The 26,807-nt window shown below is 43.3% G+C and overlaps 2 protein-coding genes across 3 annotated transcripts in view; one reads left to right on the forward strand and one right to left on the reverse strand.

The window, feature by feature from the left end:
- The window catches only part of NSDHL (NAD(P) dependent 3-beta-hydroxysteroid dehydrogenase NSDHL), a 30,794-nt gene extending 8,938 nt beyond the window's left edge, over positions 1-21,856 (reverse strand). Inside the window, exons 1-5 of one of the 2 annotated variants that reach the window (XM_028091983.2) lie at positions 21,754-21,856; positions 14,365-14,405; positions 12,163-12,274; positions 8,671-8,829; positions 604-750 (exon numbers count right to left, since the gene is read on the reverse strand). In XM_028091983.2, the coding sequence (XP_027947784.1) occupies positions 604-750; positions 8,671-8,829; positions 12,163-12,234 (378 nt within the window). In that variant the 5' untranslated portion in view covers positions 12,235-12,274; positions 14,365-14,405; positions 21,754-21,856. Of the gene's footprint in view, positions 1-603; positions 751-8,670; positions 8,830-12,162; positions 12,275-14,364; positions 14,406-21,416; positions 21,732-21,753 lie in introns of those variants that run through there. The other variant, XM_028091984.2, reaches the window with a different exon arrangement.
- A 209-nt stretch (positions 21,857-22,065) lies between these two features.
- Positions 22,066-26,175, forward strand: CETN2 (centrin 2). Its single transcript, XM_028091957.2, has 5 exons — positions 22,066-22,164; positions 23,075-23,233; positions 23,560-23,688; positions 25,023-25,160; positions 25,615-26,175. Exons 1-5 carry the CDS (start codon positions 22,066-22,068, stop codon positions 25,702-25,704), a joined length of 615 nt encoding a protein of 204 aa, XP_027947758.1. The 3' UTR covers positions 25,705-26,175.
- Positions 26,176-26,807: the final 632 nt, after the last annotated feature.

Raw genomic sequence — 26,807 nt, forward strand, 5'->3', positions numbered from 1 at the left:
ATAGAGTTTCAGTCTGGGAAGATGAAAGTTCAGGAGGTGGCTGGTGGGGATGTTTGCACAGCAACATGAATGTACTCGATGCCACTGAACTGTAAATTAAAAAACAGTTAAGGGGCGCCTGGGTGGCTCAGTCGTTAAGTGACTGCCTTCAGCTCAGGTCATGATCCCAGGGTCCTGGGATCGAGCCCCGCATTGGGCTCCCTGCTCGGCGGGGAGCCTTCATCTCCCTCTCCCTCTCCCACTCCCCCTGCCTGTGCTCTCCTGCTCTCTCTCTGTCATAAACAAATAAAATCTTTAAGAAAATGGTTAAAATGGTAAATTGTATGACATTTATTTAACCACAATAAAAAAATATAAGCAACATCGACATTTTATGGCTCTTTAACCAAAGACTAATAAGCCTTAGGGTCCTCAAATGGTCTATTGCGATGCAGCTCAAATTGGCCCAGCAGCAAATAGGACTCAGTTTCTAGGATCTTCACAACACTTTAAGAAGCAAGCCTGGCTAGGCCCAGGAAGAGAATGAGAAAAATCCTGGCTCCCACACACTTAGAAAGGGCCATGACATGCTCCCGAGAGCACTCACTCCAGCTTTCCCCTTACCTGAACTCCAGCCTCTTTGCAAGTTTCAATGACATTCTTGGTGCCAATGTAATTCACTCTATAAAAGAGTTCCTTGTTGTTACTGGATGGTGGGGGTGATGCACAGTGGAAAACTGTGCTTACACCTTTCAGAGCTGGGTACAGATCCTGGAAAAGCAAACAAAGACATAAAAAAAAAAAAATCACTCCCGCTTTAGACAAGTAAACAGCCTCCTCACATTCCCACACTCTAATCTGTGGTATGTAGGTGTCTTGGCCTTTTATAATTCTATAATTAACATGAAAATACATCTCACTGTAAAAGATTCAAACAATACAGATGCACCTAGGACGGAAACCAAGTTGTCCCTTCAACTGCCCCTCCGCATTGACGGGTCCCCAGGAAAAACTGGGTTAGGGCATGAGAAACCTGTGGGATCCAGACAAAAGCAATATCTGTACCACTGTACACCATGGGGGTGGGGGTGTGTGACAATACAGGTAAAACTCCTGGGAAAATGAGCTCACAGATACAAATTATGAATCATTTGAAAAAGTTCCACCCCATGAAAGACAGTGCAAATAGCCAATACACAGGAGTATTCCTTTCTGTGAAAATAGATATAGAACAGCAAACTGAAAGGGAATGAAAAACACGTGTTTAATTTACTGCTAAAAGGAACCAAAACTCCTGGGAGCAATGGCTGACTGCAGATCTGGGGCAGGAAATAGACAAGAAGAGCCAGGAACACCTTGTCAAATCAGAAAGTAAGGAAGCTAGCCAAGACTCCTGGGGTCCTGTTAAAAGGACTCAAGAGTCAACTTGAAGAGGCTCTCACTGTCCAAAGAAGGGACAATTTGATCACCAGGAAGAATAAGAATTTGTTCTGTAAACTAATGAGTACAGGGAAATGGCCAAGCAAAGAACTGAATTAAGAAACAAAGAGAGAATGACAGCATGTCACCATTTTCCGAAACGTTCATTAAGTAATAAGATCTAGGAATGATCATCAATAGATTAACTTAGGCAAAACAAAATAAAGGCAATCATGAATTATGTGCCTAGATTCACTGATTATTAATATTTTGCCATAATTTTCTTGGTGTAGATACACAGACATATGATTTTTTTTTTTCTGAAACCATTCGAGAGTAAGTCGCAGGCAATGCGCCACTTTGCCTCTAAACTCTTTACTACGTATCTTCTAACAACAAAGACATCCTCCTAAATACTGCTAAACAATGATCATACACAAGAAATGTAACAGGATAGGACACTCTTATCCAACAGTCTATATACAAATTTCCCCCACTGTCCCAATAATGTCCTTTAAAGGCATTTTTATATTTGGATCCAGGATCCAATCATAGATCATATTATATTTAGTCCTTATATCTCTTCTGGCTCTTTGAATCTGGAACACTCAGTGATGATTCTTGTCTGGAACCATTATTAACATACTGGTTGCAAAATGGTAAAATCCTAATTCCAGCATTCTTCTTACTTTTATTAGCTGGCATTCCTCTGTAATGTAGACGATCCCCTTTATACTAATTTACATGGATTCTTATTTTATTCAGTGCATTACAATCCACTACTATTGTCTTTTGTGAGGCTCAAAAAAATCCCAAATTTGGCCATGGGGGTTCTTGAGGTTGGTTCCTGTGTCCTTTTGACATGTTCCCATTAGTTTTTGAACCCTTTTTTTTTTTAAGTAGGCTCCATGCTCAGAATGGAGCCCAATGTGGGGCTTGAAATACCTGAGCTGAGATCAAGAGTCAGACGCTTAACGGACTGAGTCACCCAGGTGCCCCTGAGCACTTTTTTATTTTGTCCTAAGAAAATGTCTCAGGCTCACTTGGACTACTCCTGCTCAGAGTCCTGAATGGGAGCCCTGGTTCCTTTTATGGGCAATGGTGTCTAGAAATCAAAATCTGAGCATTAGATATGCTGATTGCTATTGGTGCCCCAGAGAAAACTACTGAACCAGAGTCAGATCCAGCTTTTAGTCCATTAGAAATATAGTAATACAAGGCACAGATATGACTTTAAATTTAGTAGAACCCACATCAAAAAAGTAAAAAGAAACAGATGAAAATAATTGTAATGTATTTTAATATAAGATTATCCAAAGTATTATCACTTCGACATGTAATCAATAGAAAAATCATTAATGAGTTATCTATATTCCCTTTTTCTATTCTAAGTCTGCTTTACTGGACAGTGCAGCCCTAGGTCCTCCAGCTTACAGGAAACACTAGAGAGAGGGACATAGCAAACAAAACCATGGGGACGCAATCTGCAAAATCCAGTCCATGGGAGATGCTATGGGACAATGAATACAGTTTAAAATAAACATCAGTTATTCAACAAACAAAATGTGAAGGGGAACTTATAGAAGAGACTTAACTAGTTCAATCAACTTCAACGTCTTAACCTTTTTGGTTCCTTATTTGGAAAGAAATCTACATAAAAATACTTATTAGACATTCAGGGATATTTGAACACAGGCTGGAAATTAAGGACTTGTCAGTATGTTTTAGGTGTAGTCATGGAATTGTGTTTTTAAAACGGCTCCTTTAAGTCTTACCAAAAAAGGTGGGGGGGGGGCACCTGGGTGGCGCAGTCGGTTAAGCGTCAGGCTCTTGGGTTTGGCTCAGGTCTAATCTCGGGGTCATAAGATCAAGCTCCACGCTGGGCTCCGTGCTCAGCGTGGAGTCTGCTTGAGATTCTCTCCCTCTCCCTCTGCCTCTCCCCCTGCTCATGCTCTCTTTCTCTCAAATTAATAAATAAATCTTTAAAAAGGCTCCTTATCTTTTAGAGACAAATACTGAAATATTTACAGAAAAAATGAAAATGGTGCTAGGATTGGCTTCAAAATAATCTGAGGGTGGGGTGAGGGTATAGGTGAGACTAGACTGTCCGTGAGTGGATATAAAACAGGAAATCTATAAAATATTACAAAGACAGAAAGTGAAAGAACACACAAAGGAGAAACTAACAGACATGTAGATTATAATGAAAGACTCTATTGTATGTCCAATAAGGCTTCCAGAAAGAGAATGGAGGTAGAGTCAATATTTGAAGAATTTTCCAGAAATGAGGAAAGGCATGAGTGCTCAGATTTTAAAGGTCCACTAGGTGTTGAGTAGGTTTTAAATATAAAACTAAAACACAGACCTAGACATACTCTCTACAAAACACACAGGATAAAAAAGAAAATCCTAAAAGGCATGAGAGGGAAACCCAGCTGACCCTCAAAGGAATGATGATCAGACTGAGTGTCAGGAAGAATAATTATGGGCCGAAAATTCCGCCCCCCTCCCAACAAATCAGCATTTATGAGAGACGGTGAAATAAAGACATCCTCAGGCATACAAGGACTCAGAAAGTTTAGTGCCCAGATATTCAGTGAGGGATGCTAAAGGAAATGCTTCAGGAAGAAGAGGAAGGAACCTGGAAGAAAGAAATGGGGAACAAGAAGTACTGATGAATGAATTCAGGAATATGGCACAAAAACTAAGTTGTGACTTACAAACCCATTTCTAAACGTCCTTTGCCCTCTTCATGTCCTCCTTAGCCTGGACTTCATGATCCATCATTGCAATCTTGGCCTCGCCCATGTCTGTCTTTATCAAGTTGGTCTGGCAAACTCCGGCCCTGGTTAAGTGCAACTCTCTCCTTCTCCCTGCCGGTGCCTGAGAACAACACACCATGGTGGCAGGTCTTGCTTTAAGTTTGTGTTTAAAAAATATCTGTAAATTGGGGCACCTGGGTGGCTCAGTCGGTTAAGCGTCTGCCTTTGGCTCAGGTCATGATCCCGGAGTCCCGCGATCCAGCCCCGCATCAGGTTCCCTGCTCAGAGGAGAGTCTGCTTCTCCCTCCCCCCTCACCCAGCTCGCACTTTCTCTCGCTCGCTCTCTCTCAAATAAATAAATAAAATCTAAAAAAAAAATTAAAAATCTCTAAATATATACTAGCAACAATATCTTGGGAGTTAATCGAGAGCTGGGGGCGCAGTCTGGAGAGAAGCTGAAGTTTTCTAAGGAGCCTCATCTCCTTTGAGGGGGACATAGCAGTGATCAAAAGAGACAATATCCCTGCCTTCATGGAGGTTACCTTCTATGGGGGCGGTGGGCAGAGAAACCAGTAGATACAGAGTACATCAGTCAGTAAAGTGTTATACAGAAACCCAGGTAGAATAAAGGCGATCTGGAGGCTTGTTGCTTAGCATAAGTTGGTCAGAGACTTAAACAAATTTAGGGAGCAAGCTCTGTGGTTCACAAAGAGCATTCCTGGCAGAAAGAGCAGTGAGGACAAAGGTCCTGAGGCAGAAACTCAGTTGGTGGGTTTGAGGAGTAGTAAAGAGAGGCCAGCGTGCCTGGAGCAGCGCAATGAGGGAGTACAGGAGAGGGTGAGGCCAGAGAGGTAGTGAGGGCAGGTCATGCAGGGCCTCAGAGGTGATGATAAGGGCCTATACGTTTGCTCTAAACAGAACTGGACCACTGGAGGCTTCTGAACAGAGGGGTATCATGATTCGATTCATGCATTAATAGGGTGGTGGCTTGGACCAGCACAGTAACAAATGAAGGAGTGAGAAGTTGCTGGATTGGGGATCTATTCTGAGAGTGCAGTCAACAAAATCTGCTGATGAATGGGATGGAGGGTACAAGAGAAAGGAATCAAGGGTGAATCTAATGTTTCTGGCCAAAGCAATTGGAAGGACCGAGTGGGCCATTTATTGAGACGGACAGGACTTTAGTAGGTTTGCTGTAGTGGGCGAGGGGACTTGCAGCAGGGAACTAGGAGCTGAATTTTGAGTATGGCAAGTCCAAAATGTCTATCATGTACCCAAATAGCGATGTCCAGCAGGCAGCTGGACAGATATGAGTCTCGCAGAACTACAGGCTGGAGATCTCGAGCTGGGAGCTTGTCAGCCCCTAGACTGTATTTTGCCTGCGAGCCAGGGGAAGGGGGGATTTGATTGGACATTGAGTGTGCTCAGAGAAGAAAAGAGATCCAAGCAATAAGCTCTGGAGCCTGCCACATTTAGAAATTATAGAGATAAGGAGACAGAATGGCAGGAGGAGAAATGGGCAAGTGGGGGTGTCCTAAGCTTGGCCACTGGATCTGGTCGCCTCCGGGTGCCTGGTGGTTGTGACAGGGGCTGTTGGTGACAACCTAGCTGGAGTGCTTGTAAGAGACAACGGAATGAAGCAATCAGAGGCGGCATGAGCCAATGGCTCTTTGAGCTCTCCTGTGATGGCACAGAGAAGTGGGACCTCTCCCATCAGGCCATTTTGCTTTCTTAAGATGGGTGATCCTGCAACATGTCTGTGTGCTGTTGGCTATGACTGGGTAGAGAAGGATCCACGGCTGATGCAGGAGCAAAAGGCCAGCATCCCTAGTGGAAGCACTGAGTAGGAAGAGGGGGGTTCCGGGTGGCACCTGCAGCATTTGCACGGATGAGGCACCCGCAGAACGCAGGTGTGGTCCCAGGCAGGTCTGAGGATATGGTGCCAGGAGATACCATGGGGCCAGCTTGAAGGCCGTGGTCATGAAGAAAGAGGCAAAAACATTGTATTTTCTTCTCCAGCCCCGTTCAGCTGCCCAGAGGCTCCCAGGGAAGAGGAAGAATCAGATTTAAACAGGGCTGGGGTTATACGTACGAAGTACAACCTGATGCACAAGTTTATGTGTCCCTTGGTGAGGCTCCAGTCCCATTATTCCATCAAACACTGGTGTAGGTACTGCTGTAAAGGTATCTTATAGCTGTGGTTAGTGTCTGTAATCAGCTGACTTTAAGGACAGGCGATCATCCTCCGTACTCTGGGTGGGCTTCATCTAATCACTCAAAAGGCCTTAAGAGGAAACCATGAGGTTTCTGTAAGAAGAAATTCTGCCTCAGGACTGCAGCATCACCTCTTGCCTGAGTCTCCAGCCTGCTGGTCTGCCCTGCAAATTTCAGTCTTGCCAGCCCCACAATCACATGAGCCAATTTCTTTCATTAAATCTCATTCTATCCCCCTCTCTCTTTCCCTCTTCCTCTCCATCTACATATACACACACACCTTACCGGTTGTTTCTCTGGAGAACCTGGGCTGATAGAGACCAGAAGAAAGAGGCAAGGCGGGTAAGTGTTATGCAAGAGAGCAAGTCAGTCGTGGACTCAAAGGCAGTGAGGACACAAACGGGGTGAAGGGCAGTGGCAAAGAGCCAGATGTCTGGGTGTGGTTTCAGAATTGGTACAGTGCAGGTATTAGAGGGCCTGAACTAGAAAGGAGTGAATGAGCGGAGGCCAAGGAGAGGGGAGGCGAGGGTACTGGCAGGGTCATGTGTGTGAATACTGAACTCATCAGCAATTATGACAAGGCTGACCTCGGCCAGGAACGAAAATCACTAAGAAATGAGAGGGAGCCACCTGGAAAAGGTAGGGAAGGGAGCAGGTGCCTGTGGAGGACTGTCACAAGGAAGGGCACCGGGGTATACACAGTCCGCCAGCATCCCCTGCACAGGCAGAGGGACCTTCGGGCAGTGACGAAGCGGCAATGACCAACAAGGAAGACTTCTACCCCATCTCCAGGCTCAGAGGCCTGGGCGGTGTCGGAGAGAAAACAGCCTGCATGGGCAGTGTGGGAAGCAGTGTCCTTAAAATTCAAAGTAACAAAACTACAGCAAATGATGCCAAAGCTGAGAATAAGAACCCACTGACAGGCTGAGGGAAGCTATCCGTGATACAGCATTCCAGACAGAAAGGAATCACAGATCCATAAGAAAAACAAGGTAAGCCAAACACAATGGACAAAGGTCACCGCCAGGCAACTTCACAGAGGATCGACAGAGAGCACAGAGCCTGGCATCCTGAAGACAGAGGGCACATGACTGTAAGCCTCACCAAGGTACCATTCCACCACCTTCAGAATGGCGATCCCGAAAAGTCTAACTACATCAGGTACTGGCAAAGACGTACAACAGCGGCGATCCTAACCCCGCCGTCGGTGTGAATGGAAAACTGACAGAGCAACTTTGTTGAGCAATCTGGCAACATCTAATGAAATTCAAAATGTTAATACCCTTATGACACAGGTAAAGCTTGCAAACATGACGCTCAGTGAAAGAAGCCAGTCACAGCATGATCCCACTTAGAGAGGCACATCCAGAGAGACAGGAGATGAGGGGTTGCCAATGGCTGGGAGGGTAGTAGAGGAAAAGCGGAACAACTGCTAATGGGCCTAGGCTTTTCTTCTGGGGATGACAAAAATGTTCTGGAATGAGACAGAGGTGATGGTCACATAACTTTGGGAATATACTAACAACCAGTGAATTGTATATTTTAAAAATGTTAAATTTACAGAATGTGAAGCATATCTCAAGAAAACAGACACCTGAAACCCAGCAATTGCACTCTTGGGTATACAGGTGACCCTTGAACAACATGGGTTTAAACTGCATGGGTCCACTTGTATGTGGTTTTTACATAAATACCGTACAGTACCATGAATGTATTTTCTTTTCCTTATGGTTTTCTTTTTCAAGTTTTTGTTTAAATTCCATTCCTTATGGTTTTCTTAATAACATTTTCTTTTCTGTAGTTTACTTTATTCTAAGAATATAGCATATAATACATACAACATACAAAACGTGTGTTAATTGACTGTTTATGTTATCAGTAAGGTTTCTGGTCGACATTAGGCTATTGGGGACTTTTTGGGGAGTCAAAAGTTGTACACAGATTTTCAGCTGTATGGGGGTCCATGCCCCTGACCCATGTCATTCCAAGGTCAACTGACTACTCTAGAACAGTAGTGGGCACACTATAGCCCGTGGACAACTTTGTTTGTAAATGAAGTTTTATTAGCACACGGCCACACCCATTCATTTATGTGCGGACCACAGCTGCTTTCACACTACCATGGCAGAGTGGAGCTGTACTGACCGAATGTGGGTTAAGTTCTTTCCTGTAACTTTAAAATTTTTCAAAAACATTTTTTTTTGGAAACAATGTGGCTGACCTCTGAGCGGGGGAAGCCTGGTAGTTTCCTTTTGGGGGGCCTGTGGAAAACTGGCAAGGCTGGGTGGTCCGTTACCTGTTGGCTGCAGAGGTCTCCCAGAAAGAACTGCACCCGGGGATTGTCAAACGCTTGCCGCATATCAAATACATTGACAGTGTAGCCCCTTGCCAGCAACTGCTCCACCATGTGCTGTCCCAGGAATCCAGAACCTCCGATCACTGTGCACTTATTGGCCTGAAGAAAAAAGGGGTGGTAGGTGGGACGTGAGAACTGGAAGCTATAAAGAGCCTGGACTCACATGTTCATGAGCCATCGTAATGGCACCTCCATCTGTTTGAAATTCTTCTTGCATCCAGTTGGAAGCTTTATATAATTCTGGTGTTCTATCGCCAGTGGCACCCTTGTCTCCTGGATCAGTTAAGGAGGAAAGAGAGACAGCAAATGAGTCTGATAGATTTTGGCTGGATTGGATGATCTTATACCAATGATCAAAACTGAACAATACAAAAAACCCAACCTTTTTGCTTCTAATAACTGATCCCTGGGCACTTCTAAGGCAAAACAAACAGAAACAAAACAAAACACAACACAATATGCCACCCACTCAATGGACAATGTCCACTTAAACTATCATAGAGAAGAAAGCAAAGTCTCTATACTCGCAGAAGAAAGTAAGCCCCTTTTCCTCCCCAACCATTACAGGGCTGGGCTCTGTGACTTTAGGCTTGTCACCTACCCCCTTCCTGCCTTAGTGTATCCAAGACTGCTGCTGTCTGATGGGATCTCCTGAGGGGTTGCAGGGAGGATCCGTAAACTGCTAATCAGACAGGCCTAGGGCTTTGCTTTTCCTTCTCTGAGCTCTGAGCAAGTTGAGGTATCAGGGAATAGCCACAGTGTTTACACTTCAGCTTTTACAGCATGTGCACTTTCTTGGCTAAATTCCAATTCTGCTAACTGGGGGTAATAGAAGGACAGAGCACCAGATGCGGGCACTTCAGTATCCTGACGCCAGGGAGGCAATGCAAAACTGTGTCTGCTGCATCCTGAAGATGACAAAGCCCCATTCTCCCTAAGCTCATGTATAGTCCATCAAAGTTGGGAGTATGGAAACTAAAGATGTTAAAGAAATTCTGCTCCTGGGGCACCTGGGTGGCTCAGTCGTTAAGCGTCTGCCTTCGGCTCAGGTCATGATCCCGGGGTCCTGGGATCGAGCCCCGCATCGGGCTCCCTGCTCGGCGGGAAGCCTGCTTCTCCTTCTCCCACTCCCCCTGCTTCTGTTCCCTCTCTCGCTGTGTCTCTCTCTGTCAAATAAATAAAATCTTTAAAAAAAAAAAAAAAGAAATTCTGCTCCTGATTCGAAAACAAACACTAACCCCCCTATTTAGTCCTTAAATACCTATACAATTGAGATACGCAGGAGACTCAACAGGTTCCAGGGCCCCTTCTACAGATTCACCCCTTCAACGTGGTGTCTCGTCTAGACTGGCATTTTTCCTGGAGTCTGCTGGGCCACCTGGAGATGGCTCTGGAGCTTTGGCATTTGTTCAGGCATATGCATAATCTACTGACATAATCAGCCTCGCCATTCCTTGCCCTCCCGCCAGCCAAATGATCTCTTCAACCCATTTCTGTCTAGGTTTTGTTTTGATTACTCTCATATACATGTAGTCATACCATGCTAAATAATTTGCACTTTGACTGAAACTTCTAAGACATTCCCAGGACACAGGCAAATTAAATTACGCAAATTCCATTTGATCCTCATTTGGGCTAGCCCTTCTCCTTTCCTCAAGTCAGCTGTACAGGAAAATGCAGTTTTTTAGAATAACTCCAAGCTTCCCTGCTCCCCAAACTGATTTTTCATGGGTTGCTAAAAGTTTGCCCGAATCCAAAGAGGTTCAGACTAGACATGTTTTGATAGTATCCCGAAGGGTTTCAGGTTCTCTTGGTTATATTATCTGGCATCTCTAGTTACAGTTGTTTCAAAGTCTGATAGTCTAATTTTTTTTTTAAATCAAATAACCTTTCTGTTCTGTCCACTATAATTTCATTTCATGATTTTAAATGTGAGCAATCCTTTTTTAAAAAAGATTTATTTACTTATTTATTTGAGAGAGAGAGGGAGAGAGCACGTGTATGCAAATGGGGCGGGGCAGAAGGAGAGAGAGAGAAAATCCCCAAGTAGACTCCCCACTGAGAGCAGAGCCCGACTCAGGGCTTGATCCCAGGACCCTGAGATCATGACCTGAGCTGAAATCAAGAGTCGGACGCTTAACCGACTGAGCCACCCAGGTGCCCGAAATTGGGGCAATCCTTAATTCTTCCCTTTGACAGAATGGTATGGATTTTTTTGTTATATTGAAATGTGGCACCAATATTGCTTGGAACAAGCGAGCCAATGGCTATCCCTCAGAGATTTATGAGAACTGGCATTTACCCCAGAGAAGTCAGGTATGTGATGGGACAATGTCTTTAATCACACCTACAAATACTACATGGTTAGAGATCATGTGAAATAACTACTTGCTTTTTATGGCCATGAAAGATGATGCAGAGGAAGTGGGCACAGCGGACAAGAAGGAATATTAACAGTAGTATTAGAAAGTACTAACAAGAATAAAACTGCAAATTGAAAACAGGTAGTGAGACTCAAGAATGGGTTACCGTGGGGAGTTATAAAATCAACATCTTGGAGAGAGTTTTAAGAATAGAAAAGAAAGCCATCCACATGATTTCAATTGCACTATGATCTTGAACTAAGAGAATAGTCTAGGGCCTGGGTTTCTTTTAACCTATTCTGTTTTCCTTTGTCTCTAGCAGTGGGCCTCTTTTCAGAGAACTCTTACACAGAACATATTATAAGGTAAGATGAAAGTGTTCTTTTTATTTCAGTAGTTTAAATGTATAACTTATACTTCTTATAAAGTCAACCAATGAGAACACCACTGATACACCCATTGAAATCTACATTTTTTTTGGCAACTAGACTCTCACATTAACCTTCAACTACAGAGGCACATCAGAGGCTTTATTCTGAGCTACACACGAAAACCAGGATGATCTGGTGGTCCAGGGAATCTCCTGGGCATCTATAATTTACTAACATTTGATATAAACACATTTTACCGTGGTGTGATTTCATTTCCGAAGTGTCAGCGTTCATTAAAAGTGAATCAAAGAATCAAACCCAACATATGCAGATCTACACAAACAACCTTGTGAGACTGTGTGGAACAAACACCTCAGGGGGTCCCCACGACTGCAGGTGAGGCCAGACGAAATCAGCCAAGGACCCCCAAGCCAGGCCCAACCTGAATCACAGAATTATGAGCAAAGAAATGGATGTTGTTTTAAACCACTATGTTCTGACATTGTTACACAGGAAGAAGTAACTGATACCTTAAATAAATGTATGTACCCTATATAAAAAGTCAACTTTGATCGATTTAATAAATGTACCCAATACAATTTTTGACCCACAGCTGGTATCAATGGTTTGCTGGTATATGTGTGCTTGACTTTCCCCTTATCTGGTTTTGGTTAACTTTTTTTTGTGTCAGTACTTACATTTGGAATGTCTTCTGTCAAACGTGTCCGTGTGACCTGGTCTCTCACTGGCTCATCAAATACTTGTTCCATTTCAGCTCCAAATACGGTTATGCTTGTGATGAAGTTTTCTCTTTATAAGGACATATTTAGAGACAGACATTTATGTTACATAAACTAAAACATCTTTTAGGTGTTCGTGTTTTTGTGTGGATGCCATTCCCGTCGAGTTTTCACAGAGCCGAACTATAGCTGTTAAATGAAGCCCTCTGCTGAATGCCCCTGTGACAGGCTTCTCTCTGACACAAGGGTATAACTGGGCCCATAACTCACCACACACTTGGATTAGAGGCAGAGTGGCAAGCGAGTTAAATGACCTCATTCTCCATTTACAACAAAAGGAGTATCTGTGGCACTGTAGCTTTTTCCATGGCGCTCACATGCTCCAATTGTCCTGTTTCTCTGTGTTGATCACTGCATTGCGGTAGCACAGTGGGAAAATGCACAGACCTTGGGAGTCCCGGGTTCTGGTGCCAGCCCTACTACAAACTAGGTAAATCTGCTCAAGTCCTGTCTCTTTGCTGCAGCTGAGTTTCCCTTAAATGGACTAAGTGCTCATCCCGATGATGCTAGGGCAGGGGCTGCTGGCAGCGAAGAGTGTAATAGGAGACAGAGCTCTTCTTCTTGCTGAAATTAAAGCCACCCTAACTATATGCAGAAGAACTCAGTGTCTGGGGCCATCAGAAGCCCTTGGGAAGTGGTCCCAGTATGGTGGGGACAGAGCACTTCACAACTGGGAGACAACGTCAAACAGAAGAATAGTTTATAAGAGAAGCTTTTGTGACAGCTCTTAGGATATGCTCCTCTCTTCATTCACCCATAATACTGACTCGCAAACAAAAAGCAGTGTTCAGTTTTGGGTTAGATGTATTTGGTCTCATATCTGTTTTCTTCATAGTGGTCAATGTACTTAAGTCATGGATCTCCTAACATCTGGAGATGGTAAAATCTGTGACAAAGAAAACAGTCTAACTGCTCGCAAAAAGCTAGATTCAGAGAACACTCATTGGTGAGAAGATGGCTGCCATGCAGCCAACCTGGGAATCTCAAAGACCACGACTGCTCCAATCCAATTCCACGCCTCTACTTATGCGAGTGCGCGTGTGCACACACACACACGTCCTTGTAGGAAATGATTTTGTGGGTGGATGAAATGGCCTTGTAACTGATATTAGGAACCTCTATGTCCCATGGGAGCCATTTTAGGGAAACATATCTCTGAAATCACAATGGAAGTTATCAGGAAAATGTATTTCAAAACTTCACTTATCATAACCTTTGTGTATATGAATACGCAAAGCTGATCTGTACTTCTATGCCTATCTCATCCCTCCCTCCATCTCATAATCCTCTTTATGTTGGCAAGGGGCTCCGTCACCTGTTCACTCTAAACAGATGTGACTGCTGAGCTTTAACTCATTTAGTTCAATGTGTATCAGATGGGGAATGAGGATTTGGGCACTTTGGGGTACTTGCACCAAGGCCTAGCAAACAGCTCTCAGAATTCTGTCTGTCTTGCTCACCGCTATATATTGGCGTGAAGTGCAGGGCCTGGTACAAAGTGGGCACTCGCATATCCGCTGGACTCATGAGTACACGCCCATGCAGACCACCTTCTGCTCTCTACCACACAGACACCCATCTAAAATGCAGGAGCTTCACTGAGGGCCAGTGGGTTTATTTTATTTTGGCAGTGCTACGCTCACAAATACCCACTGCTGGCTTCTTACTCTATTTCCCAGATACTTGAAGCAGCATGAGGAAATGAGAGGGCAGACGGTATTTGGAGTGATACGGCCATGAGCCAATGAACACCTGGAGCCATCAGAAGCTGGATGAGGCAAGGAAGTTTCCTCCCTTAGTGCCTTCAGAGGGAGCATGGCTCTATAGACACCTTCATTTCAGACTTCTGGCCTCCAGAACCGGGAGAGAAGAAATTTCTGCTGTTTTAAGCCAAGTCTGTGGTTGGTTGTTAGAGCAGCCACAGGAAATCAAAACAAGTATTCTTTGCAGTTCTGAAATCCAAATAGCACAGCTGCCAATTCCATAGCCCCCTGTACTATTAGAAAAGCAAGAAGCCTTTAAGCCTGTTCCCCACTTGATCTCTAGGGGAAGATCTGGGAGGTGAAAGAAGAAACCCATTTTGCTGCCATTGATCCATACCGTTCAAACAGCACTCACTCAATCCTCAGCAAACCAGCTTCCTGTAGAAACAAAAACAAAATCAAATCTACTTTGTCTCAAATTACATACAGATTATTTTAAAGTCTGTAAGTACTATGAGCCCGTTCAGAATGTTGGTGATACTTAGTTGTCTCTAGGGACTAGGGTACCCAAGACTAGTTCAGGAAATGAGTCAGATTCCACTGGTAACCCTCCCCAAGCTAAATCCCCCATATGATATACACTCAGATTAAAATGAACACCAAGAATAGCTCTGATTGAATAGACACTTCTACAAAAAAGATACACTTTACAGATGGCCAATGAACAGATGAAAAGATGCTCTATATCACTAATGATTAGGGAAATGCAAATCGAGACTACAATGAGATACCACCTCATACCCATTAGGATGGCTAGAAAGAACCCAGAAAACAGAAAATGACAAGTGTTGATGAAGCTGTGGAGAAACTGGAAGTCTTGGGCACTGCTGCTGGACTGTGAGAGACAGCATGTGGTTCTTCAAAAAATGAAACATAGAGTCACCATAGGATAAAGGAATTCCATGTCTGAGTATATAGCCCAAAAAACTGAAAGCAGGAATTTGAACAGATATTTGTACACCCCTGTTCACTGGCACCACTATTCACAATAGCCAAAAGGTAGAAGTAACCCAAGTGTCCATCAGTGGATGAATAGATAAACAAAACGCAGTATTTTTCTGCCTTAAAAAGGAAGGAAATTCTGGCAACTATGGAATGGGAGAAAACATTTGTAAACCATATATCTAATAAGGGTTTTTAAAAAATGGGCTAAGGACATGAATAGACATTTCTCCAAAGAAGACATACAAATGGCCAACAGGTACATGAAAAAATGCTCAATGTCACTAATCCTTAGGGAAATGCAAGTCAAAACCACAATGAGATATCACTTCACTCCTGTCAGGATGGCTGTTATCAAAAAGCCAAAAGATAAGTGTGGGTGAGGATGTGGAGAAATTGGAAGCCTTGCATACTGTTAGATGGAATGCAAAATAGTACAGCTCCTATGGAAAATGGTATAAAAGATCCTCAAAAAATTAAAAATAGAACTACCATATAATAGAGTAATTCTACTCCTGGGTATATATCCAAAAGAATTGAAACCAGGATCTCGAAGAGATGAACATTAGCCGTCCGATGCTCATTATAGTACTATTCACAACGGCCAAGATGGAAACAACCTAAATATTAATTGACAGATGAATGGATAAAGGAAATGTAGTCTAACCATACAATGGAATATTATTCAGCCTTAAAAAGAAAGGAAATCCTATAATATGCAACAACGTGGATGAACTTTGAAGACATTATGCTAAGTGAAATAAGCCAGTCAGAGAAAGACAAATACTGCATATTCTACTTATATGAGGTACCTAAAATAGTCAAATTCAAAGATTCAAAGAGGAGAATGGTGGTCGCCAGGGGTTGGGGAAGGGGGGCAGTGGGGAGTTACTCATCCATGGGCATAAAGTTTTAGTTTAGCAAGATGAGCAAGCTCTAGAGATCCCCTGCACAACACTGTACCTATAGTCAACAATAATGTATTGTACGCTTAAAACATTTGCTAAGAGGGCAGATCTCATGTGCAGCGCTCTTACCACAGTAAAATAAAAATGAAAAAAAGGTAGGGAATTCTGACATGCTATGACATGGATGAACCTTGAAGATAGTATGCTAAATGAAATCAGCCAGTCACAAAAGGACAAATGCTGTATGATTCCACTTATATGAGGTATTTATAGTAGTCAAATTCATACACATAGAAAGTAGAATGGTAGGTGCCAGGGGCTGGGAGGAGGGGGGAATTAGGGAGTTAGTATTTGGTAGATACAGTTTCAGTTCTACAAGATGAAAAGCTCTGGAGATGGGTGGTGATGACGGTTGCACAACGATGTGAAATGTACTTGATGCCACCCACTATCCTCCTGAAAATGGGCTCAGAATAGCTCTGAATGGGAAAAATAGGACCCCAAAGAGCAACACTCATGGGGCTGGGATTGTTAAGGTTCACATATCAGAAGTCTCACGTCTTTCTCCTTTACAAAGTTATGTCTTTGAATCCATTAAAAACCAGTATGTATGCCCTCCATACATACTGGGACAAAGCCTTAAACTAAAACAACAACAACAACAACAACAACAACAACAACAACAACAAAACCTAGGAAGAGACCAAGTGAGCCCAATCTCCTCCTTCCTGCTGGGGCAAGTCCCCAACAACTAAGTCCTGGAGGCAAAAAGAAAGGACAGTCTGTCCACTTCAAACCAGATAGAAAGACAAGTGTTTTCTCCTTTGAAAACATGGGAGATTGGCTTCTTTGTAAAGATGAAATGCAGAGCAATTCAGAGGGGTGTGTTAGGGTATGTGGGGGTGGTCGGGGCCCTGCCTGTTGTCTTCCATGGAGTCAGTGCTAGAAACTAAGGTGTGGCTAACCACAAGTTCATCACTCTAGTCTGTGGACAGATAACGCCTGTGTGCACAAGAAAACTGCAAACAGGAATCAAGGCAAAATGCACTTCCCTAAAGGACTCAATCAGCTCAGTCTTGTCCTTTCATAGATCTAAGGTATCTGATTGTTTCTGTCATTCATTCGTCTCTCTGCTTGTCTATCTTTAGGACACAGAAAGGTCCTGGCTTTGAATTTGTTGTGGCCCCTGAGAAAACCCATCAGCATGCCTGCAAGCTTTAGCTTATGTTGTTCCCTCCACCTGGAGTATCTTCCCTCTTCTTGGTGAGTTCCTCAAACAAGTCCCAAGGGTAAAGGGGACCTGCAACTTGTAAAAGAGCACCCGGGTATCGGCTCACTCACCGAATGCTGGCCACTGCCAAGCAGAACTTGCACAGGACACAGCACCAGCCTCCAGGGAGCCCACCATGTAGTATGGGAGACAGACGTTAGCAGGGAACTGTGGAAGTGCTTCTGGGCTCTGAGGAAGGTAAACCCGGAGCAGGGAGGCTGGCCCGAGGTGATCCCTGAGCCAAGTTCTCAAGGCCACAGAGGAGTGAGTCAAGCACAGGGGTTGTGTGTCCTGAAAGACATTCCATGGCCAGGGATGGGAAGGACAAGGTGATGACACAGAGCCAGCATGTTCTGGCAACTGTGACAAACTGTGTCACAGCGAGTGTGAAGCAAGACTGGGAGCAAAGTTCAGAATAGGAAGGGGCTGTGTGCCAGGTTAAGGGGTTACACTAAGAGGAGATGGGGGAGCCCCAGGAAGTTGTAAGCAGGGTGAGTGTTAAGATCGGAAGCGACACTCTGGCTGCAGTGTGGAGAAGGGATTTTACCCAAGTCTAAGGCTTTGGGCATGCTGGGGAGGGGAAAGAGCAAATCGAAGAAAAGAAATAATATTGCCTGAAAAGATGCTAAATGTCAAGTCCTTTTATATCTAAATATATGATACCATTAAGATCCCCAAAGCGCTCAGTTAGGTCCCATTCAACAAAGGAGAAACCCAGGTTCAGAGAGGTCAACTGACTTGCCGCAAGTCACACAGATGTTACACAGCCAAGGCAGCCAAGGTTGTTCTTCCTACTCTGCCAGGCTGCCACCCTGCACGCTGGCTGGGAAATAGGGTGTGGAGAGACACGATGTATAAGGACTAGCAGAGGCAAAACTGGACAGGAGGCTCAGATGCCAGGTTGAGTCTGGACTTTACTCAATAGTCACACGAAAAAAGGGCATAAGGTCAGCAAACACTTTCACTTAATGGATGTTAATATATTTCATGCCTTTCTCAGCCTGAGAAACTTATGCTCTGTCCCCTGCCTCCCTAAATACTGCCCCAATGCTCAGAGGGGAAGCAGGTAAGGGCCAAGAACCCTTTTACACTGGGCTAGCTGCAGAGGGCAGATCCTGGATCTCCAGCTCCACTGCTTCAGCCCATACCTTTGCACACCCCCCTTGTAATTCTCCAAGCATGCATGAAACCAGGAGCTGGTTCTTTGAAAAGATCAACAAAATCGATAAACTTCTGGCAAGACTTGTAAAAAAAAAGAGCGGACCCAAATAAGCAAAATAACTCATGAAAGAGGAGAAATAACAACCAACACCAGAGAAATACAAACAATTGTAACAGAATATTATGAAAAAATATATGCCAAAAAATTGAACAACTCAGAAGAAATGGGTAAATTCCTAGAAACATATAACCTACCAAAACTAAGCAGGAAGAATTAGAAAATTGGAACAGACGAATTACCAGCAACGAAATTGAATCAGCAGTCAAAAAACTCTGAACAAGCAAAAGTTCGGGACGAGACAGCGTCACAGGTAAATTCTACCTATTGTTCTCAAGTTATTCCAAAAAATACAAGAGGAAGGAATACTCCCAAATTCATTCTATGAGGTCAGTGTCATCCTGATACCAAAACCAGTTAAAGACACCACAGAAAAAGAGAACCACAGGCCAATATCTCTCACGAATATAGATGCAAAAAAATCCTACACAAAAACTTAGCAAACCTAACTGAACAATACAGTAAAAAAAATCATACACCACTATCAAGTGGGATTTATTTCTGGGATGCAAGGGTGGTTCCATATTTGCAAATCAATCAACATGATATATCACATGAATAAGAGAAAGGATAAAAACCATATGATTATTTCAATAGATGCAGAAAAAGCATTTGACAAAGTACAACCCCCATTCATGATAAAAACTCTCAACAAAGTAGGTCTAGAGGAAACATGCCTCAATATAATAAGGGCCTTATACGGAAAACCCACAGCTAACATCATACTCAATGGGGAAAAATAGGAGAAAAGCTTTTCTCCTAAGGCCAAGAACAAGAAGACAAGGATGTCCACTCACCACTTTATTCAACATACTACTATAAGTCCTAGCCACAGCAATAAGACAACATAAAGAAATAAAGGCATCCAGACTGGAAGGAAGAAGTGTAACTCGTGTTATTTGCATTTGACATGATATTATAAATAGAAAACCCTAAAGAGTCCACCAAAAAACTATGAGAACTGATAAATGAATTCAGTGAAGTTGCAGGATATAATATCAATGTACAGAAATCTTTTGCATTCTTATACACCAATAATGAAGCAGCAGAAAGTGAAATTAAAAAACACTCCCATTTACAATTGCACCAAAACAATAAAATATCTAGGAATATACTTAACCAAAAAGGTGAAAGATCTGTACTCTGAGAACTATAAAAAGTGAGGAAAGAAATTCAAGATGATGAAAAGAATGGGTGGGAAGAACAATATTTGTCCATACTACACAAAAGCAATCTACACATTTAATGCCATCCCTATCAAAGTACCAACAGTATTTTTCACAGAAGTAGAACAAACAATTCTAAAATTTGTATGGAACCATGGAAGATCTCGAATAGCCAAAGCAATCTTGAAAAAAAAAAAAAACAAAAAACAAAACTGGAGGTATCATAATCCCAGATTTCAAGTTATATTACAAAGTGGCAGTAATTGAAACAGTATGGTACTGGCATTAAAACAGACCACACAGATCCATAAAACAGAATAGAAAGCCCAGAAATAAACTCACAACTATGTGGTCAATTAATCTCCGATAAAGCAGGAAAGCATATCCAATGGGAAAAAGACAGTTTCTTCAACAAATGGTGTTGGGAAACCTGAACAGCCACATGCAGAAGAATGAAACTGGACCATTTCCTTACACCACACACAAAAATAAACTCAAACTTTGGATTAAAGACGTAAATGTGAGACCTGAAACCCTAAAAATCCTTGAAGAGAGCACAGGCAGTAATCTTTCTGACATCGCCTATAGCAACACTTTTCTGGATATGTCTCCTGAGGCAAGGGAAATAAAAGCAAAAATGAACTATTGGGACTACATCAAAATAAAAAGGTTCTGACCAGCAAAGGAAACAATCAACAAAACTAAAAGGCGACCTATGGAATGGGAGAAGATATTTGCAAATGACATATCTGATAAAGGGTTCGTATCCAAATATATAAAGAACTGATACAACCCAACCTCCAAAAAACAAATAATCTAATTAAAAAGTGGGCCAAAGACATGAACAGACATTTCTCCAAAGAAGACATTCAGATGGCCTACAGACACATGAAAAGATGCTCATCATCGCTTACCATCAGGGAAATGCAAATCAAAACTACAATAAGGTATCACCTCAGCTGCCAGAATGGCTAAAATCAACAACACAGGTAACAACAAGTATTGGCGAGGATGTGGAGAAAGGGGAACCCTCTTACACTGTTGGTGGGAATGCAAACTGGTGCAGCCACTCTGGAAAACAGTATGGAGGTTCCTCAAAAAATTAAAAATAGAACTCTCTTATGAGCCAATAATTGCACTACTGGGTATTTACCCAAAGAACAAAAATAAAAATTCAAAGGGATACATGCACACTGATGTTTATAGCAGCATTATTTACAATAGCCAAGATACTGAAACGGTCCAAGTGTCCATCCACAGATGAATGGACAAGAAAGATGTGGTATATATACACAATGGAATATTACTCAACCACCAGAAAGAATTAAATCTTGCCATTTGCAATTACATGGATGGAGCCAGAGAATATTTTGCTAAGCAAAATAAATGAGAGAAAGACAAATACCATATGATTTCACTCATATGTGCGATTTAAGAAACAAAATAAATGAACATGGGAGGGGGTTAAAAAGAGAGGCATACCAAGAAACAGACTCTTAACTATAGAGAACACACTGATGGTCACCAGAGGGGAAGTAGGCGAGGGGATGAGTTACATAGGTGATGGGGAGTAAAGACTGCACTTATCATGATGGGAAAAAAAAAAAACCAAATAATTTTTAAAAAAGAAATTAAAAACAAAACAACAAAAACAGTCTCCAAGCACCCCTCACACTTCCAAAACTCTTGCGTGACTTTGCTCACGACAATGTCTAGGCCTGAGTGTTTGGGTGTCAAAAAGAGTATATTTTGATGACCTCTCCCTCATGCTCGCTCATATCTCTTTCACTCCCTTGAAAGTCCGTTCCCAAGCCCCCACCTCACCTTCCTGGGCTGCTTTTAGCCAGAAGAGATCCTCTCTTAAAATCTGTTCGGGGAAGAGGGCGGTGCTCTACAATGGACACCCTCAAAGGAAGAGCCTCAGCTGGGTTCGGTTTCTAAGTACCAGTCGTCCAAACCTCTGTGACATTCCCGTTCCCTTCTCTGGGTCTCAGCTGCCCCTTGAGTACAGTGTCCGTTCTGACACGAAAGGTCACGGTCTTCTCTGGCCCCTCTGGCCCTAATTCAGGAAGGCCCCTACCGAAGGCCCCACCTAGCCCTCCACCCTCACGCCTAGTAGCCGATAGAACGCAGCCTCCAAGGGCGAGGTCGTGATCCTCACCCGTCCGTAGGTGATCCCCTGGCCAGCCTCAGCGCGCCTTCAGCTTGCACCCAAAGACCCACAACCCCGGGGGCCACCCTTTTCTGCCTGCCCGCATGAGCAGAGGATCTGCCGAGACGCCTCCGCCAAGAGGATTGGCTCAGCTCGGCGCTAGCTCAGCCAATCGGCGCTCATAACATGATTCTGCCCAATGAAGCCAGGTCTCGGCTGTGAGCGCACAGCCCCCAAGCCCTGGGCTTGGCTTTTGTCCGGTTAGCCCCACCCACCACAGCTCTACACCAATGGGGAGCAGCGGCGGCAAGCGGGCCGCCAATGGTGAGCAGCGCTGCGCGCGCGGGGCGGTGGGAACGGCGCCGAATCTGTATGTACGTCGGTTGCCGTAACAACGGGCAGCGGAGTCCATCGGCAATGGTGAGTGGGGGCTGCCCTTTGGTGCCCCGCGCCCAGAGGCCAAGCTCTTCCCAGGCCTCATCTGGCCCTGCCAGCTCTCCTGCCCCGTTCTCGGCTTTGGAGTAACCCCACTTCCTCTGAGCTCTTTCCCGGAAGGGTAGGGTAGAGACGCCGGCCGCGCAGCTGGGCCTGTGATTCTCCGCTGCCTCCCCGTCATCCCTCGGACTCCCCTGGCCTTCCCCTGCTAGACCCCTCGGTGACCGCCCTTGGTCGGAGAAAACTCGGGTTACCCGCATGCCCTGACCCTTTAGACCCTGGCCACCTTGCGCTACCCAAGTTTACCCACAGAAACGGGGGAGGTTTATTATGTTTGTTAACGTGCATTCTAAATAAGTACAGGGACATTCGGGAGACGTTTTGAGCTTCTTGACGGAGGCACAGAGGTGTCGAGTGGATTGAGTTTTATTATTCGGTATTGGCAGAATATACACCTTAGCTACGTAGTAACATTTAGCCAAATGTAGAAGTAATCACAAAGTCGGAGTACATAGAGGGAAGAGGAGTACTGGGAGCAGGTGTTGTAAGGACATTTCTAGAATTAGGATCCCCAAATTCAAGGACAGCTGATTATCTGTACAGTTATCCACAGTCAGCTCCTTGGCTAGATCTCTTTGGGGATGATTTTCAGTAAGAGATGTCCAAAGGAGCAAGGGGTCTCCTTGCTTCTAGAAACAATAGGAAAGAAGAGGGAGGGATAGAGGTGCATGGAAAAAATTCGTTGTTCTTTTCAGTAAAGCATATTCTTTCTTGTTAAACAAAGCTTTGGAATTGCTTGGTGTAAATATTTTTTAAAATACTTTGTAACTATTTTATGTAAAATATGGATTGTATTACATAATATTGTGCTTCTGTGTTTGTAAAATATCCAAAGGCCTCTAACTTTAAGAAGGCAAGCATGGCATCATCTGCCCAGAGAAAAAGGATGAGTCCTAAGCCAGAGCTTACTGAAGAGCAGAAACAGGAAATCCGGGAAGCTTTTGATCTCTTTGATGCTGATGGAACTGGGACCATAGATGTTAAGGAACTTAAGGCAAGCCCTTTACATTCCCACTGTGCTGTCTTGCCTTTCCTCTACTTCTTTGTCTTCTTTCCCTGTCACTGCTCTACCCCTTTTGCCCTCTTCTCCTTGCAAAACGTAACAGCAGAGTTTGTACTATGCTCTGTTTTCCTGTCTTTATTTACCTCAACTGTTATAAAATAAAATTGAGCACAGATATCAATCTGCATAATGCTATAGTGTTTCCCAGTCATTTCAACGTGATTGTGTCAGATGCTGGCTTAATGCTCTCAATGCTGTCATTTTTGTTCCTGCTAGGTTTAGATGTGCATATTGAGAGGATCCTGTTTTCATTGTAGGTGGCAATGAGGGCACTGGGCTTTGAACCCAAGAAAGAAGAGATCAAGAAAATGATAAGCGAAATCGATAAGGAAGGGACAGGAAAAATGAACTTTAGTGACTTTTTGACTGTGATGACTCAGAAAATGGTAAGTTAGCTGGGATAACCAGCATATTTTCCACGCATAATAGTGAAGAAATTTGAATCTAGATATAAAAATGTCTTCACTGAAGAAAAGTTAATACAAACTGGAGGGTTCAGCTGACAAAGGATGGTATTTGTGACTGACAGTTAGGATGTTTAGGTTCTACTTGGCTTTCTCCAAGGCCACAGAATCACAGGAAAAGTCAGTTTACCCTCTGTAAACTCATAAAAGTACTACCGCTGTCATTCTTGTGATTATTTTTCTCCAACTGATATGTCACTGTGATAGCCACAAGCAGTAAAACCTGTAAACACCAGCAATATTGCACTGACTGACAAGATGAAATGCCTATCCTTTAAAGGTCAAAATTCTTTTCTCTCTCATTTCTTATTCTGGGCAGCTTTAGCCTGAGGGCAGGTTACTTCAACAGCTGTTTTTCACTGCACCGAATTTGGCCTTTCAGCACTTTCAAGGTTGAAGTCACCCATTGTCTAGTCCCACAGGTGTCACCATTTTACAGGATCCAGAGGGCCAAGACTCTGTCACCCGAACAATCCACCTCACTGCCCTGCATGCCATCCCACCTAGGATGTATGTTTATGTTCCCCTTGGGCCATTGCTCTTTCATTGGCTTTCTGGCTCCTCTTTTGTGTGGCTCATCTATGCTCGACTGGCGTGTGGAAAAGTAACTCCATGTATGTCTCAGGTCACGGGTCTGTTCCTACTCTGATAATTCTGTTGCTTTGAAAACATCTAATCATACCTATATTTTTTGTGTGTCTACTAATTTAAGAGATCAGGAAGCTTACTGTTCTGTAACTACCTAGTAAAGCTGTCCCACATTGAGCATTGGTTCCCAAATTGCTCTTATTAGAGGGGTGCTCTCTATCTTTAGCTACCTTTCAGGAATTTCTGGAGTTTGAGTTCTTGGAGGTTTTCCTTTCTTCCTCTTTTAAAGTCCTTGGGATCCCAATAACTCTCCATGATCCCATAACAAGTTAAATAGCCCTCTCTGTCCTCCCTGCATCTCCCTACTCCCGCCAAGAAGATCCCTCTTCCACCAGCTTAAGCAGTATATTTCCCCTAGCTTTAACTGTACCTTCTACTCCTATTTCTCTTTGGTTTGTACAGAAAGAATGTTTTATATTTCCTTTTTAGCCTCTGTGTTTATAATAATGTCACTGAGTTTGTCCTCTTCTACCCTGGATGATGTTTGATCTCCTGTGAGCTAGGACTTATGTCATGAAGGCCATCATCAACACCATGTAAAGGGGTTAGGTGCTAGTGGGGCTGCTGCACAAGTAATTGCTCCTGTGTTTTCTGTTTTACTTGTTAAGTCCGAGAAAGATACCAAAGAAGAAATTCTGAAAGCTTTCAAGCTCTTTGATGATGATGAAACTGGGAAGATATCATTCAAAAATCTAAAGCGTGTGGCCAAGGAGTTGGGTGAGAACCTCACTGATGAGGAGCTACAGGTTTGTAAGGCATCAGACTGGAGTTCAGTTCCTGCTTGGAGCCCCTGTGTGACTTCTCTGAGTTTCATTTTCTCTGATGTGAGCCCCACTGTGAAGGAAAAGTAGTGTTCTCTTGTCCCTCTGTTGACCACTTAATTTCTCCTTTGATAGCGTGACAAATCTATGGGCCCTGCTCCCAGAAAAATGCACACATGTACAATTTTACTTACTATTTTAGGTTTTAGGAATTCCCCTGGACAGGATGATCTTCAAGTTCCCTTCTAGATGATATGTGTGACAAAGTATTGCTTGATTTTTAAATAATTTTTTGGGAACCAAGCTGTTATAAAAAGTATATATTTGCATTGGGTGGACCACAACTGTCTATTTATGTAACATTATAAAGACCTATTGCTCAGTCATATTTTAGTTTCATTTATGAATTAATCTAAGCTGAGTCTTCATTATCCTGCAGGAAATGATCGATGAGGCTGATCGAGATGGAGATGGAGAAGTCAATGAGCAGGAGTTCCTGCGCATCATGAAAAAGACCAGCCTTTACTAAAATCAGTCTCTTCTTTTCATATTGTGTGAAACCTGGGTTTTGAGAACATAAACTGTTTTCTCCTACTGACCTACCTGTACAACTTTAGTAACAATCTTGAATCTCTTTTAGGTATTTGAAAGTGTTCTTTGACATTTAAGTTCTCTTTAAGGTGACCTGCTGATTGCTTCAGTTCCCCAGAGCAAAACAAAAGCACATTAGGGTGGTGAAAAGGGGCTTAAAGCTTTCACCCACCGGCATTTCTGCCTTGTATCACCTCACTTTTGTCATGCATTTCCACACTGATGCCACCCCAGAATGACTTCTTAGACAAGCACATGTTGTATCCATGCCACCAGAATCAGGGGGCATCTTCTTGATGTTTCTAGTTATAACTGACACCCGAGTGCCGCTTTCTCTTTTATAAAACCCAGTGAACTTACTCATGTGCATTTGGATGTGTGTTTGTGCTATTTGTTTTGTCTTAAAAATAAAGCCTTTCTTATTTTAAGCTTTTGTTCTCTAGGGATGAGTTCTTTGGCCTTGACTATGAGTTCATCTTCTAAACCACTGTGTTGAAGGCAGCCTGGTAGATCCCCAACTCCTTCCCAGCCCATGGACAGAAAATGAAATCATCCTTTACTATTGACTTGAATTGTTTCTTGCCTTGGGAATCTGTCAGGGTTAAAACTAGCAGAATTTCCATTTCACCTACACCTAAATGCTGCTTTAAAAATAGTTTGGGCAAAGTGTAAGGCTGAGAGTCCTATTGGTAATTTGTGCTTGGACAAATTGGGGGCAGGCAAGTTACTATGACAGTAGGTTGAATTTAACCAACCTCTGGTCGGTGTCTCAGAACTCAATGTTAGATTGGGCTGAGTGACCTTGTCCAGCCCCCTCTTGGCCCTACGTGGGATGACCTATAAGAGAAGCCCTGGCAGACAAAATTAAAGTCTCTGCCCCAGGCTGAGGGTGGGGAACAAGAAGGGCCAAGGGGAAATGGAAGACCTGGAGATGGAGAGAATAGATTTCAAACTTCTGGAGACATCCTAATCCCAGGATAGGGTTGCCTGGTTTAGATAGCAAAGAGAACACCTAAGGCAATTTGAATTTCAGATCAATTT

Source organism: Eumetopias jubatus, unplaced genomic scaffold, assembly GCF_037043125.1.
Source record: "Eumetopias jubatus isolate StellerSeaLion01/CBP00866 unplaced genomic scaffold, mEumJub1_p1.0 scaffold_11, whole genome shotgun sequence".
Lineage (NCBI taxonomy): Eukaryota > Metazoa > Chordata > Mammalia > Carnivora > Otariidae > Eumetopias > Eumetopias jubatus.

Bases quoted from the DNA above. Each gene is read 5' to 3' on its own strand.
- CETN2 (XM_028091957.2), top strand. From the start codon at position 22,066: ATGGTGAGCAGCGCTGCGCGCGCGGGGCGGTGGGAACGGCGCCGAATC. The intron at 23,234-23,559 runs GCAAGCCCTTTA...TTTTCATTGTAG, and splicing joins TAGATGTTAAGGAACTTAAG to GTGGCAATGAGGGCACTGGG. The intron at 25,161-25,614 runs GTTTGTAAGGCA...ATTATCCTGCAG, and splicing joins TCACTGATGAGGAGCTACAG to GAAATGATCGATGAGGCTGA.